Below are 14,255 nucleotides of genomic sequence, written 5' to 3'. Positions count from 1 at the left end.
TAGAAATTCATATATAAGATTCTAATGTTGTAGAGAGATATATAAACACACTCACGCACACCCCTAGAGTAAGGAAATATTCTAATACCTAAATGGATAATTTCTATTTTTCATATTTTTCCAAAATTTGACATATATAACTATAAAAGTTATACATTATACTATACTATAAAAAGTAATGCACATTACTTTTTAAGAACAAAATTAAGTCTTTGTAAAAATTTTGTACTTTCTATGAATTGTTCAAACTATATTTATACCAAAATAAATACTTACATCATCTAAATCTCCCGCTGCATCACCTTTTTCACTATAAAAAAATAAGCAAAACAAATTTTAGTTTCAAGGTAAAACTAATACAATTATTTTGTAAACCAAAAATCTAGAATAGTTTGCTGGGAATAACATTCCAAAAATGTATTTCAACATAGGAATTTAAGAAGGGCATTATAGAACAGATGGAAACACTCTTTATAAGTGGAACAAGTATGATTCATTAGCAAATATATGCGTTCACTAGAATTTGAAAGAAAAAAAGCAAACAACAACCAACAGTGCTATTTTTATGAACAATGGTCTGCAAAGAACAATTTCTTCTATTGGCTTGAAGTATTCTCGCTAAAAAACCCCAAATCCTTCAAATAAAAGGATATTAAGAAAAGATTGTCCTAAAACAGGAGTTTCAAAAATGAGCTAAACTGAGTACAACAGCATTGTAGTGCCCCTTGAGATAATGGCCCAGTTTATCTTGTGCAATCACATCTAACACCAAGACATCTTCCCTTCTCAAAGAGAAGAACAAAGGTAGCAAGACAACTTTCTGTTAACTCCTCAAAGTATGTGAGAATTTACAGTCAGCGGACTGGCCCCCACACTGGTAATTTCTTCACAAAAACCTTCAACTTGAATTTGTTCATTCATGATACAATTAAGGCAAACATGCTTCAAGAAAAACAGCAAAACAACCTTGAATTAAACATTAAACTGTTAAAGCAAACAGTTTCCAGTCCTAACACGTAATGGTAAAACAATCTTAAATGTAACTTACTCAACAGAGGTAGAGAGCAAGTGCAAAAGTGACTAGAGTGTTTCTCTCTATCAAGCTTGAAGTTCTCTATCTCTGTTATCAAAATGCGTTATTTTTTTGGTTGGTTTTGAAATTTTTGATTTATGAGTACTGACTGTTTACTCACAGAGGAAGCAAGAAAATTATCTGACCCAGAAAATTAAGAACTTAGGATCACACCAACAATGGACTAACCTTTCTACAACTGGAACAGAACTGAGATGTGGATCATCCTTAAGCAAGTCATGACTACTTTTGCTTTTGCCCTTCATGCTCTGGAAAGAATGTACAATATAATCATGAGGGGGGAAATAAACAGTATTCCTAAATGACGAGTTAACAAATTTACATAAAACCTAGCAATGATATAATATGGTTAGCAAAAGACGTATCCCTGAAAGGTTCAATACAAACTAAAGTTTTATAAGTAAGAATCTTACTCTTCTATTGACTGAAAATAGTATTTTAAAAACATCTTTTCTTTAAAAAATATCATTAAAAAGAAGTCTGCTGAATTACCAACTTGAAGCACTAAATTCTCATCATAATTTGTATGCAATGAAACTAGTTCATTTTTATGACCCCTATAACTTAGAAGCTAGATCACAAGAGTACTTTGAAATAAATGCACTCTATTATTCTTCAAATATGCCACCTATACTACACAGAATCACTTTTTAAAATGTTACTCAAGCAAAAGATGAGTGCATCCCCAAGGAACTACTTACCAACAGCAAAAAAAGATGTAGAAGAGCCTCTTGAGCATGAGAATATTTATCAATGACCAAATATTTATTAAATGCTTTAATTTCAAAGTTCATGTTTTCAACAAATGTACATTTTAGAAGGGAAACAAGACATAAAAAGGTTTAAGTAGCATGATAAAACAAAAACTACTGCTGCTATTAAGTATTAAATATACATTTGTGTATATATATGTGTGTATATATGTGTGTGTATATGTATGTGTGTGTATGTGTGTTTGTGTGTGTGTGTGTGTGTATATATATATATATATTTTGAGATGGAGTCTTGCTCTGTCACCAGGCTGGAGTGCAGTGGTGCGATCTCAGCTCACTGCAACATCCCTTCCGGGGTTCAAACGATCCTCCTGCCTCAGCCTCCCAAGTGGCTGGGATTACAAGTGTGCACCACCATGCCCAGCTAATATTTGTATTTTTAATAGAGAGGGGGTTTTACCATGTTGGCCAGGACCTCGTGATCTGCCCGCCTTGGCCTCCCAAGTGCTGGGATTATAGGCATGAGCCACCGTGCCCAGCCAAGAATTAAGTATATTCTTTGTGCTAGGCACTGTGCTTCAAATAGTATTGTTACTCCTCTCTTCTCTCCCCAAATTAAAGTATATGAGGTGGAAATTATTAGCCCCATTTTACAGATGGTTAAAGAGATTAAGTAATTTACTAAAGGTCACAAAACTAGTCAGTGGTAGAGGATCTAGGGTTTAAATCCAGGTCTGTCTGACAATGGTACCTGTAGATCAAAAATCTAAATGTATCCATTTTATTTTCCTCTAGGCCCCTATGGGCCCAGAACACTGGCTGGGTTTCAGAGCTGCAATCTCCTATTCTACAGATTTCCCGACTGTGGGGTGGGACACCTCAAACTTACACCCTGTATCTTGAGGTGGGAAGATGCTCACCACCCCAACTCCCAACTAATCATATAAAAGTGAATAGTTAAGAGATTAGAGTTGACAGAAAGAATAATTTCTGCTTTGAAAAATTTTGAAGAAAATTTTATATGGAAAATGTATTACAAAGTATGTTAACTAAAATGTTTAAATGACATCTAAACAGACACAGAGAGATGAAAACACCTCTTTCCCTCAAGCCCCCTTCACCACTTTTAATTTGAAAAACAGGCTCTTAAATAGACTTTAATTTCTGTATGAATATGGAGCTCTCTATAGATTTAATCAATTAAAACATGCATATAGTGCAATTTCATAATACAAAACTTTCTCCAACAGTTAATCTAAATATGCTATTATTCGTAGTTTTAAAAAGCCATAGAATCTGAATTATGCAATTAATCTATATATCTAATTTCATAAACTTACCTAAACTGAGGAGAGATGGAAAAGCAAAATGTCATCTAATTACTGGATAATGTTTCTCCAAGTATGAAAAATGGGGGAAATATTCACAAAACAGAAGGTGGTGTAGTAGAAAGAACACAGGACAAGAAGAAAGATGATGGTTGGACCAAATGAGTTTCACAATGTAATATTCCATAATTACATGGGGTTTAGTCTAAAACATCTACCATTTGTTGAAACATAGTGATCTCAAGAGACCTCAGAAACACTGCCTACAAAATGGAAATAATAATTATAACAGCCTTGCCTATTTCACATCAGAGAATTAAATGAGATTATCTGCAAAAGTGTACAGTGAACATCAAATAACTTAAACAAGAATAAAAGCCTGAACATCTTTCATTCATGCTTTCCTTCCTTAAAATTCCTTTCTCCTGTATCTCTGGCCATCAGATTATTTTCATCTACCCTCAGAAATAGTCCTTTATTAATTCTCCCCACCTGGTTCCCTTATAAAGTCACAATCATAAACACCACAGTCAGAATTGGCCTCAGATCCTCTGTTCTAGCTTTTTAGTCCACTGATCGGAAAATGACTTACACTAATAAATAGCAAAAGCAAGATTAGAATTTAGATCTCTAAGTAAACTCTTGGTCCATTAATGAGCTATATTATTTCACTTCTTTGTGAATGTTAGTTTACAATTGTTAATTTCATTGTTAATATATTTTTAAAATGAGTTCTTGTACTCTTGAAAATCACTAAGAGCGATTTTAAGTTTTCTCCCTGTAAGAAATGATAAGTATGTGAGGTAATTCATATGTTAATTAGCTTCATTTAGCTAATTTAAAAATTAATTAATTTTTTTTAAAAAGGTTCTTGTTTGTCTTCCAAAACTTACTTTAAACAGCTGGAAGGAAAAAGAAAAAACTTGTTTTATATGAATTTAAAATAAGACTTGACAATAGGAGGAAACTGTGTTTAATTTTAATAATCATTACCATTTCAAATTTTAATTAACTTTTAAAACTAAATTAGTATAGAAATATATGAAAAGGCAAATTTTTAGGCCTCTCTTCCCACTACAGTAGACTCTGAATCCTGCAGGGAGAGAAAGCAAATTGGAGATGAACTGAAGAAATTAGGAGACAATCATTAAGAGGGTGAAAATGAATTCAGACATTTCCCTTTAATGCTTATTATTTCTGAATGACCTACTTTAAGGTTCTTATTTATACCATTAGGTAACAGTGACTTTGAAGGAAGAACAAACACCACATATATTTTTAAATGTTTTAAAAATTGCTTAAAATAAGTTGACTAATTAAAAGGTTTAGATGATGAATGAAATACTAAATATATTTAGTGAATTCAGTGTTAGGGGCTTCACAGAAATTTCAAAACTATCTGCAAACAAATGTACAAATGAAAATCAGAGGGACACAGAAAAATTACGTTGTCTAGAACTTCATATCCAAGAACAAAGAGGCAGCAAAACAGTAGGAACTACATAGAATACAGGTAGAAGGGAGCAGAGGAAGAGAGAAGGGGTGGGGGAAGTGATGGGGGAGACAGGGAGAGAAAGAGAAGAAAGAAAGGAAGGAAGGGAGTGATGGAGAAAAAGAGGAAAGAAGGAAGGAAGGAGGAAAGAAGTGAGGGAGGGAGGGAGGGAAGGAAGGAGGGAGGAAAAAGAGGGAGGGAGGGAGGAAAAAGAGGGAGGGAGGGAGGGAGGGAGGGAGGAGAGGTACACAGGAGCAACACTGGCCAAGAAGCTGGAAGGTTTGGAGCTCAGTCTCTAACTCTGTGTGGATAATTTTATGAGTCAACTTGGCTAGGCAATGGTGCCCAACCGTTTAGTGAAACACCAGTCTAGATGTTGCTATGAAAACATCTTTTAGATAAGATTAGTGTTCAGGCCGGGCGCGGTGGCTCACGCCTGTAATCCCAGCACTTTGGGAGGCTGAGACGGGCGGATCACGAGGTCAGGAGATCGAGACCATCCTGGCTAACAAGGTGAAACCCGGTCTCTACTAAAAATACAAAAAAAAAATTAGCCGGGCGTGGTGGCGGGCTCCTGTGGTCCCAGCTACACGGGAGGCTGAGGCAGGAGAATGGCGTGAACCCGGGAGGCGGAGCTTGCAGTGAGCTGAGATGTGGCCACTGCACTCCAGCCTGGGCGACAGAGCAAGACCCCGTCTCAAAAAAAAAAAAAAAAAAGATTAGCGTTTAGATTAGTAGGCTTTGAGAAGGCAGATTACACTCCACAATGTGGGTGGGCACCATCTAAACAGTTGAAGGCCTTAAGAGCAAAAACTGAGGTTTCCCAAGGAAGAAACAATTTTGCCTCAAGACTGTCACAAAGAAACCCTGCCTGAGTTTCCAGCCTGTGTATTTTGGACTTATCAACTATTCCCTGAGGCTCCAGACTGCTGGCCTACTCTGCATATTTTGGAATTGCCAGCTCCCACAATTGCAAGAGCCAATTCCTATAAATAAAGAGATAAAGTGATAAATTAATAGATAAAAGGATCTAGTTTATTCTCGGTCTCTCTCTCTCACATCCTATTGGCTGCTTCTGTTTCTCTGTAGAACCCTGACTAATACACTATGAGACCTTCAGCACAGAACCAGAAAAACTTACTAGTTAAAAAAGGTATTGTAGGGGCCACAATCTTTTCTCCCAGGCAATGCAGGAATCTCCTTGACATCACTGCTGACTGGTCAACCATGTCTCAACACCACAAATGAACTTATTAGTACACACACACGCGCGTGCGCGCACAAACACATTTCTGTTTAAATGGCTTCTATTATTAGGAAATTCTCTGATTGGAGAGAAAAAAAAATTCATGTATATTTTCCAACCATCCAACCAACTCTACCTTCTACTTCTATAACTACAGATAAGGCCTGTTATTAGGCATACTATATAGAGTAGTTTAGACATTCATTAGACAGAATAATGGCCCCCTAAGATGTCCATGTCCTAATCCCTCAGAACCTATGAACATATCACCTTGAATGGCAAAAGAGACTTTGCATATAAATGAAAGGTTTTGAGGTGGGGACATTATCCCGGATTATCAAGATGGGTCCAAATGTAATTACAAGAGTCCTAGGCCGGGCGCGGTGGCTCACGCCTGTAATCCCAGCACTTTGGGAGGCCGAGGCGGGCGGATCACAAGGTCAGGAGATCGAGACCACGGTGAAACCCCGTCTCTACTAAAAATACAAAAAATTAGCCGGGCGCGGTGGCGGGCGCCTGTAGTCCCAGCTACTCCGGAGGCTGAGGCAGGAGAATGGCGTGAACCCGGGAGGCGGAGCTTGCAGTGAGCCGAGATCGCGCCACTGCACTCCAGCCTGGGAGACAGAGTGAGACTCCGTCTCAAAAAAAAAAAAAAAAAAAAAAAAAAAAAAAAAAAAAAGTCCTTACAAGTGAAAGAGGGAGGCAATAGAGTTAAATTTAGAGTGATGCGGCATGGGAAAGACTTTACCAGTTATTACTGGCTTTGAAGATAGAAGAAGGGGCATGCCAAAGAATACAGGCAGTCTCTAGAGGTTGAAAAAGGCAAGGGAATAGATTCTCCCCAGAGACTCCAGAAAGAAGGCCCTGCAAACGCGTTGGTATTTAGCCCAGTGAAACCCATTGCAGACTTCTGACCTACAGAAATATATGATACTAAATTTGCTTTGCTTAAAGCCACTAAATTTACGGCAATTTGTTAAAACAGCAATATGAAATTAATAAAATGTTAATACCTTTGTAAAATTAGCTAAGTCTACACAACTAGAAAGATAAGCAAATTAAAGTTGAATACAATTTGATGAGGCAGAAACATTTTACACATCACAATGTTTAACATTTCTGACCTCCTCTTTGTAAGTAGCCTAGCAGCCATTCTCCATGCCATGGCCACCTTCCAAGTTTTTTGGGAAAATTTAATTTCATAAAATAAACTAGAATAGGACAAAACATCCTTACTTTAGTCTCAAAAGTGGCGAAACTGTCTACCAAGATAACTTTTTCTGGGTGAGGAAAAAGCCCTTTTATAACTCTGGATTTGAAGTAAAAATGTTACTATGTCTTGTAGGGAAAGAAATGCTCTGTGTTTCACTTTGAATGTGGCACAATTTGATCACTGAACAAAAATCTAGCTATTTGAGATACTTTTAAAATGGGCCTGTTGTATAACTTATCTCATAAAAACTAGTTATCTTGATTGTAAGCTTTAACTTGAAAAATATTTCCTGACATTTATATTTAAGTTATATGTAAAGATTCATGAATAAATTTTAAACCAATACAGACATTCGAATAAAAGCATTGTTTAAGAAAGCAATATGAAGGGAGCAATATTCCAGATAAAAATATTTCAAATATTTGAAGTCTAGGATCATATTTTCACTTAGTTTTATTTCTCTAAATTATTATTATATCCAGTTCCTCATTGTATTCCCTATGTGAGGTGGTTTTTGGCATCATCCCTGTTCTCCCCACTACCTTCCCTTTCTCTGGATGCATCTAGTTTGTCAAGATCTTCCTTAAATAAGTTCAGAACTGGACAAAATGTTGCAAATATGATCTAAACAATGCAGAGAATGTTAAATTCCTTACTCCAGAGATCTTACTCTTAGTAATTCAACTAGGACTTACAGGCTATTATGTCATACCTATTCAGCTGATTTTATTGAACTCAAGTACAGAATTTACATGTACTCCTATTACATTTCAACTTACTAGTTCAAATAGGCATGGGTTGACAACAAAGCACCCTTTGGGCAGAAGTATTCAATTACCTATAAATCTATCTGACTGTACTATCTCCCAGATCACATTTCTTCATGTTGTCCAAAAGAATATAAAGAGAGAGTCTGACAATGTGCTTTTCTGAACTCAAGATATGATTATTATGGCATCCCCCTATCATGCAATCCTATCAAAAAGGAAATGAAGTCAGTCTGGCAAGTCACTTAACCAGAGGCTCAGTTTCCTCATCTATAAAGAAAGGAAGTTGGACAAAATCCCTTTGAGCTATAAAATTCTATGATTCTAAGAGATTTTATCAGGCATTAGAAAGATACTGAAATAAATAATGAAGGAAAGCTAACCCATGTGGGAGAGGCACCTTGTCATGAATAAGTGAGTGGGGTGAAGGGGTGCCTGTAATCCCACACTGATAATCCATAAACCAGAGAGGACTCTATTTTATTTCTCCTTTCACATAAAGTAAAGCCTCAATTCAGACTTCACCAATTATTAACTCGTGATCGGGCAGAAAAGTTCTGGAATAAAGATTAATACTGTGCAGTCACTGAAAAAAGAAACTTGATAACCAAATGAAGAATGAAACAATTATTTTTAAGCCTTTTAGAAATATTTAATTTCATGCAACCACTGAAACTGCAAATTATTCTTAGCCATTAGAACAGACAGTTATTTGGCTTTGGCTCTAGTCATTTCATACACTTAAAAATAGTAAAGCTAAATTTTGAAGAAATATATTCTATTAGCCACCGTTTTCCAACATTCAGGCTAGTCTTCCTTCTTCTTACTAAGGTATTTAACAGTGATGGTAGTGTAAACAACTGTATATAAGCAAAATAAACAAAAATACACTTCTACTTGGATTCTCTCCAGAATTTATCTCATATAATCAAAAACAATTTCCCTTTCTCTAAGCCAGTAAATTCCAACAGTATTGTTCTTGTTACTCTATTTTCTCCAACTAAACTTACCTACTTGTCCATTACATAAAGCAGACAAAAAAGTTAAATTCTGTAGATTTTAACTTTTTTAATTCTGCGGTGTGCCAAGATGCAATCGTATGTGAAGAATGGGTTGTTGGTGGGTAATAATGAGGCTGGGCTGCACAAGCCACTGGACTCTATGGGAGTGCTCATGAAGGTCACTAGGCCAATTGTGTCAAGATTATGGCTTCCTACCCAAAAAGGCTGAGCTGATAATGAAATTTCTTACCAGCCCTCTAGATTGGGCATAAGGGCATAAGATTCTACATAATAGTTATGATCATATTAGAGAAATCTTATATTCTTTAATTATCTGAGATTAAAATACCAGTTATAATGTATAGTATATTGTTCTATTTTAAGGCATTTGACTTTCAAAGACATTTTTCAATATTGTACAATAAATCAAAATTAAAACTATATCCTTATAACAGTAAGTGGGACATATTATTTTCATGTTCAGAAAGGAAAATTGAGGATCAGAAAGGCTAAGTTATCAAGGCTTACAGGGTGTCAGGGGAAATTAAAGTTTTAATATGAATTTGTATGATCCCAAATCCATGTTATTTCTACTCTAGCACACTGCCACTCAAAGATGACACAGACTCTATCTGCAACAAGCTCACAGCCTAGAACTCTACACAATTAATAAGTTATAAAGTAAAGGGTATAATGTTGGACTAGTGTATAATGCAAACATAGTCATATGCTTCTTCTGTAATAAAGCAAAAAAGATGTGTTTAAAAGGAAAATGTAAAGTATCACAAAAAAGGCAAAGGTTGGGTAAAAAAAGAAGATTTTTAAAAGCTGGAAAAGACATTTAGAAAAGATGGCATTTCAGGTGTTGAAAACAAATATGACTTTGATATCCAGAGGTGGTATGGGACCTTTCAGGTGGGAAAAAGAACATGAACAAAAGGCACAAAAAATGGAAATGATAAGGCATACATATAGAGCAGCAAATCATTCAGATCTGCTAAAGTAGTGTTTCCTACATTTCCTTGGTATGAATTCCTCTGGAATTCATTAAAAGCACAGCTTCCCAGTCCCCTCACTTGGAAATTCTAATTCAGTGGGTCTGAGATAAGGCCTAGGATTCTTAATTTTTAAAAAGAATGTCAAGTGATTTTTATCACCAGGAAAGTTTAACAAGTACTAGTTGAAAGAGCAGAATTGGTGAAGAAGAGTCATGAAAGTTGAATCTTGAAATAATAGGACAAGAGATTTGGCCTTATTTCTATAGTAAACGGACAGTAAAAATAACATTTTAAGCTTCAGGAATGCTGCTCTGGTAGTGGAAGAAATAGGAGAAGGGAGATGGGAGACCAGTCTATAGACTACCATACCAGTCCAGTCTAGAGATACTGAAGGCTGAAAAAGGGTAGTAGCAACAATAAATTAAAAGGAAAAAATAGATTTGAGATACAGATACATCTTGGATAAAAAATTGCTAGGACAGCACAATGAAAAAATATGTGAAAAAATCACAACGGAATCTAAAGTCCTTCTTTGGAAGATATTGACACCAGGGAATATGAAATCACAAAATAAGAAGTTTGAGAAGAAAAAGATAGTGAGTTAAGACTTGGCCAGGGCTTGAGAAACTAGTGTACAAGAAACAGCTGGAGAAAAAAAGAGTAAACCAGCCTACAGATATAGATGTGAGGGTCAGATACAAGCATTTGATGATAACTTTATTACAAAGCACCCCCTGTGAAAGAGCCAGATGAGAAAACTATGATGACACAATACTAAGATAATAATACTCCTTTGATAATGAATGGTATTTGGGTTGTAATTTTTTTGGCAGAGAGAAAAGATTTTACTCAGTCCTTCTAAAAGTGTTTAGAGTGTTTTTCAGGTTTAAGAAAGAAAATAAAGAGCAAGACAGCACTATCTGTGGTGGTATCCTTGTACATTTCAATCTGAAATGCAAATTGCTTTTGGAGTATAAGTCCACAATATTCAGTATAATTTAAACATCGTTTTTCTACTTTGCACGGTAGAAAACAGCAGAAGGAACATAATCTTTGAACATTTAACACATGCTGCTGCTACAAATAGAAAAAATTCATAGTAATTTCCTAGTCAAGTCTATCTCAAAGTAATTGTGAACAAAACTTCCTTTAGACTAGAAATTTAGTTTCAACAAAAAAAGCTAGCAGAAAAACTTTCTCCTGCCCTTGCTCTCCAAGGCCGCTCAACCTACTATCTAGGACCCTATGGGATTTAGGGAAGGACAATGGGCCAACTGCCTTCCCCAGTGGCCTTCTACCCTAGATGCTATGCTACCAGTGAAATATCTCACCAACCTTTGAGATGTCTTGGGCTTGAAGGAGACAGTGTCTACAGCATTTATAATCATATGAGAGACTTAACTAGCTAAAAAAAAACCTCAGTTCAAAATTCTGATTCTACTACCTCTTAACTGCATGATTGTGGACGAGTGATTTAATCCTCTCTGAGTTTCACTTTCTTTATTCCACAAAATAAGGAAAATAATATCTGTATTGCATGGTTGTTATAGGGATTACATAAAATAAATAGTATAGTTAGCAGATAAGAAAATAAATTACTGTAATGCAGTATGATAAATGCTTTGATGGGCATAGACAGATTATCATGGAAAGAAGTACCTAGCTTAGCCTGGGTGGGAGTTCAGTGGCAGGGAGAGGTAGAAGTAGAAGGGGATAGTGGAGCTAAATCTTAAAGGAAAAACACTTCAAGGAGAGAGCACACTCCCAGCAAAAGGAAAAACAAGGGTGGGGAGCTGTGAGGAAGGTATGGGTATGCAAGGAAACTTGACATCTTTAGAAAACATCAATGAAAAGGAACCCTGACAATTTCCAGATCTAATATTCGTGGTTTTGTCCATTCACAAACATAACCACAGAATCATGACACATAGTAAATCATTTTGATGAGGCATAAATTTGAATCATGAACAATGCAAGACTAGTAGTGCACTGACATCTAAAGAAGATGACTCTTCGGATATTGAGGTGACAGAGTGATTGGTGACATTAAGGAATTGGGAAATGAAGCTTTTGTAAAAAAATGAATTCATTTTTGACATCTAAAGTAGAGACGTTTCCTAAAGCAACTCTGAACAAGGGATAAGAGCCCAGGAGAAATATTTGGCCTTATCTCCTAGAGTTTAGAATGTTGGTGTATAGGAAAGTGGAAATTGAATCCATCCCATCAAATATGTCACTCAAGGATACAATAAAAAGCAACAAAAAATTATGACCAAAACATTTTATATACGCACCCATTTTAATTATATTTTAATGCAAGGGGTATTAAGTAGAATGCTTACTAAGCGTCCAACATTAGCCTACAAAAACCATGCTCACTAATCAGGGAACATATGGATAAAGAAGTAAAAATAACAATAATAATATGTTTTTAACTCAATGTTATTGTTAGAGTTGGTAAGAAATAGATAATTATGTTAAGCAAGTAAGGCTCATATGTTATAAAGTTTTAATTACAACAATAAAGACTATGACCCTAATCCTTTAGGTCTCAGTATTCACTAATTTTCAAAAAAGAAAGGCATATCAGAACCTTCAGGAGTAGAAACCCTTGAAGATAGTTTTCTCGTAGTATACACACCAGAATTACTGCTCTAAACAATGAAAAGACATTGTGTTTCAGTAATGAGTATTATGATGCAAGCAATATTCAAGAAAACCACATGTAAAGGCCTACAGGAAGGACTAGCAGAATAAAAAGGCCAGGAGGTGCTACATAATTCAAGGACACGGATTTAATAGTTACAAGGACCTGGGTTCATTTCCCTGCTGTAGCTACTTATTGGTTATGTTACTTTGAGCAAATTATAAACTATAGCTGAATTTATTCATGAGTAAAATGAGGATAATAATACCACTGATCTCAAAGGGCTGTGATGAGAATGAAATAAACAAAATATATATAAATAACATTAAAATGAATGTAAGAGTTTTGGAATGTGACTGTTTATAACAGTAATGATAATAATCATTATCATCTATCATACCACCTGAATAAACAGCAGTTAGGATCTGAATCATAAAGTCCGACCATTCAAAAAACTGCAAGTCTAGTTCAAACTGACTTTTTAAAAATGCCAACATTAAACGTAAATGAACACTACAATTTTATGTGGATAATCTCAAAAGTTGCAAATATTACTGACCACAAATCAATTTACAAATCCAATGAACACTTACTGAGCCTGCTCCATGTAAAACCTGCTGTGCCAGACATAGCAAGAGATACAATAGTAAGATATAGACCCTAATCTCTTTTATAAGTTAGAACAAATTAGAGATTACCTGACTAACTCGATTTACTTCCTCCTCTTCTTCCTCAGCTTCCTCTCCAAATGAAAGTAAACTAAAATTTCTAGTCCCAAAAAAAGAAAGAAAAAAATAGAAAGAAAAAGTCAAATCAAACTTATACATTATTTTCAGAGCAAGAAAACAGAATTTACAAGAAGAAATACATTCTGACTGTTGTAAAAAAGACCATATTACTCAGTATTCAGCAGAAGTATTCTAATGATCTATATTTTCAGTATGTTAAGGCTTTTGCCTCACGACACAGTGTTTCCCATATCATACTAACTTTTAATGACCAAAATCCCTCCTGAGCTAAGGGATCCCTCCTGTACTGAGTCAAGCATGACAGAAATAATTAAGCTTTTTATATTTATCAAACTGGTAGCAAAATGGGGGTTTCTGAAAAACTAATAAGTATATACCCCTGAGTGCTACAAATGGGAAGCAATTAATCTAGTATTGGGCAAAATATTTTTTAATATTTTAAAATTAATATGTATACAAAATTGTCAGACAAAAAAAATATGAGCAATAAACAACTAAAATAGCCCACAAGGAGAAAAAACTACATTTGTCTCCTCTGATTCATCAAACAAAAGTAATCTCAAGTAAGATAAACAATAAGTTACTAAAACTCTCTCTCAAATAGAAAAATTAAAGATATGGCAGCAAAACAGATTTTTTTTCCCCCAAAACCTAGAAGCAAGCAATGACCAACATATCATCCCTAACATATTTGCTGGAAACAAAAACAAAGCAAAACACACCAAAAAACGACTTTAGAGTTTATTGTTAAGATAAATCATAGTGATGACATACTGTATGTGAATATAGTGACAGTGACCTTTCATCCAGAGATAGACTAATCAAAATAAGCTGATCAAAGAAATTTTAAAAATCAAATAAATATTTCCAATAAGCAGTCATTTTGCCACAAGGAATTAACTGCTTATTAAAGTGTCTGGTCATATCTGACAGTTTATAAAACAATTTAACTTTGTATTTGTAGGATGTCAACGAAAAAGGCTAATAGGTATTGAATGCCTATACTAC

General features: G+C 35.2%; 1 protein-coding gene across 1 annotated transcript in view; it reads right to left on the bottom strand.

The window, feature by feature from the left end:
- CWC27 (CWC27 spliceosome associated cyclophilin) overlaps positions 1-14,255 on the bottom strand; it is a 270,719-nt gene that overhangs the window by 231,053 nt on the left and 25,411 nt on the right. The window contains exons 7-9 of the mRNA XM_028849465.2: positions 13,197-13,266; positions 1,262-1,341; positions 277-310 (exon numbers count right to left, since the gene is read on the bottom strand). Of these exons, the coding sequence (XP_028705298.1) occupies positions 277-310; positions 1,262-1,341; positions 13,197-13,266 (184 nt within the window). The remainder of the gene's footprint in view (positions 1-276; positions 311-1,261; positions 1,342-13,196; positions 13,267-14,255) is intronic.

Source organism: Macaca mulatta, chromosome 6, assembly GCF_049350105.2.
Source record: "Macaca mulatta isolate MMU2019108-1 chromosome 6, T2T-MMU8v2.0, whole genome shotgun sequence".
Classification (NCBI taxonomy): domain Eukaryota; kingdom Metazoa; phylum Chordata; class Mammalia; order Primates; family Cercopithecidae; genus Macaca; species Macaca mulatta.
The sequence above is the reverse complement of the archived record's forward strand: the minus strand, read 5'-3'. Positions and strand labels throughout refer to the sequence as shown.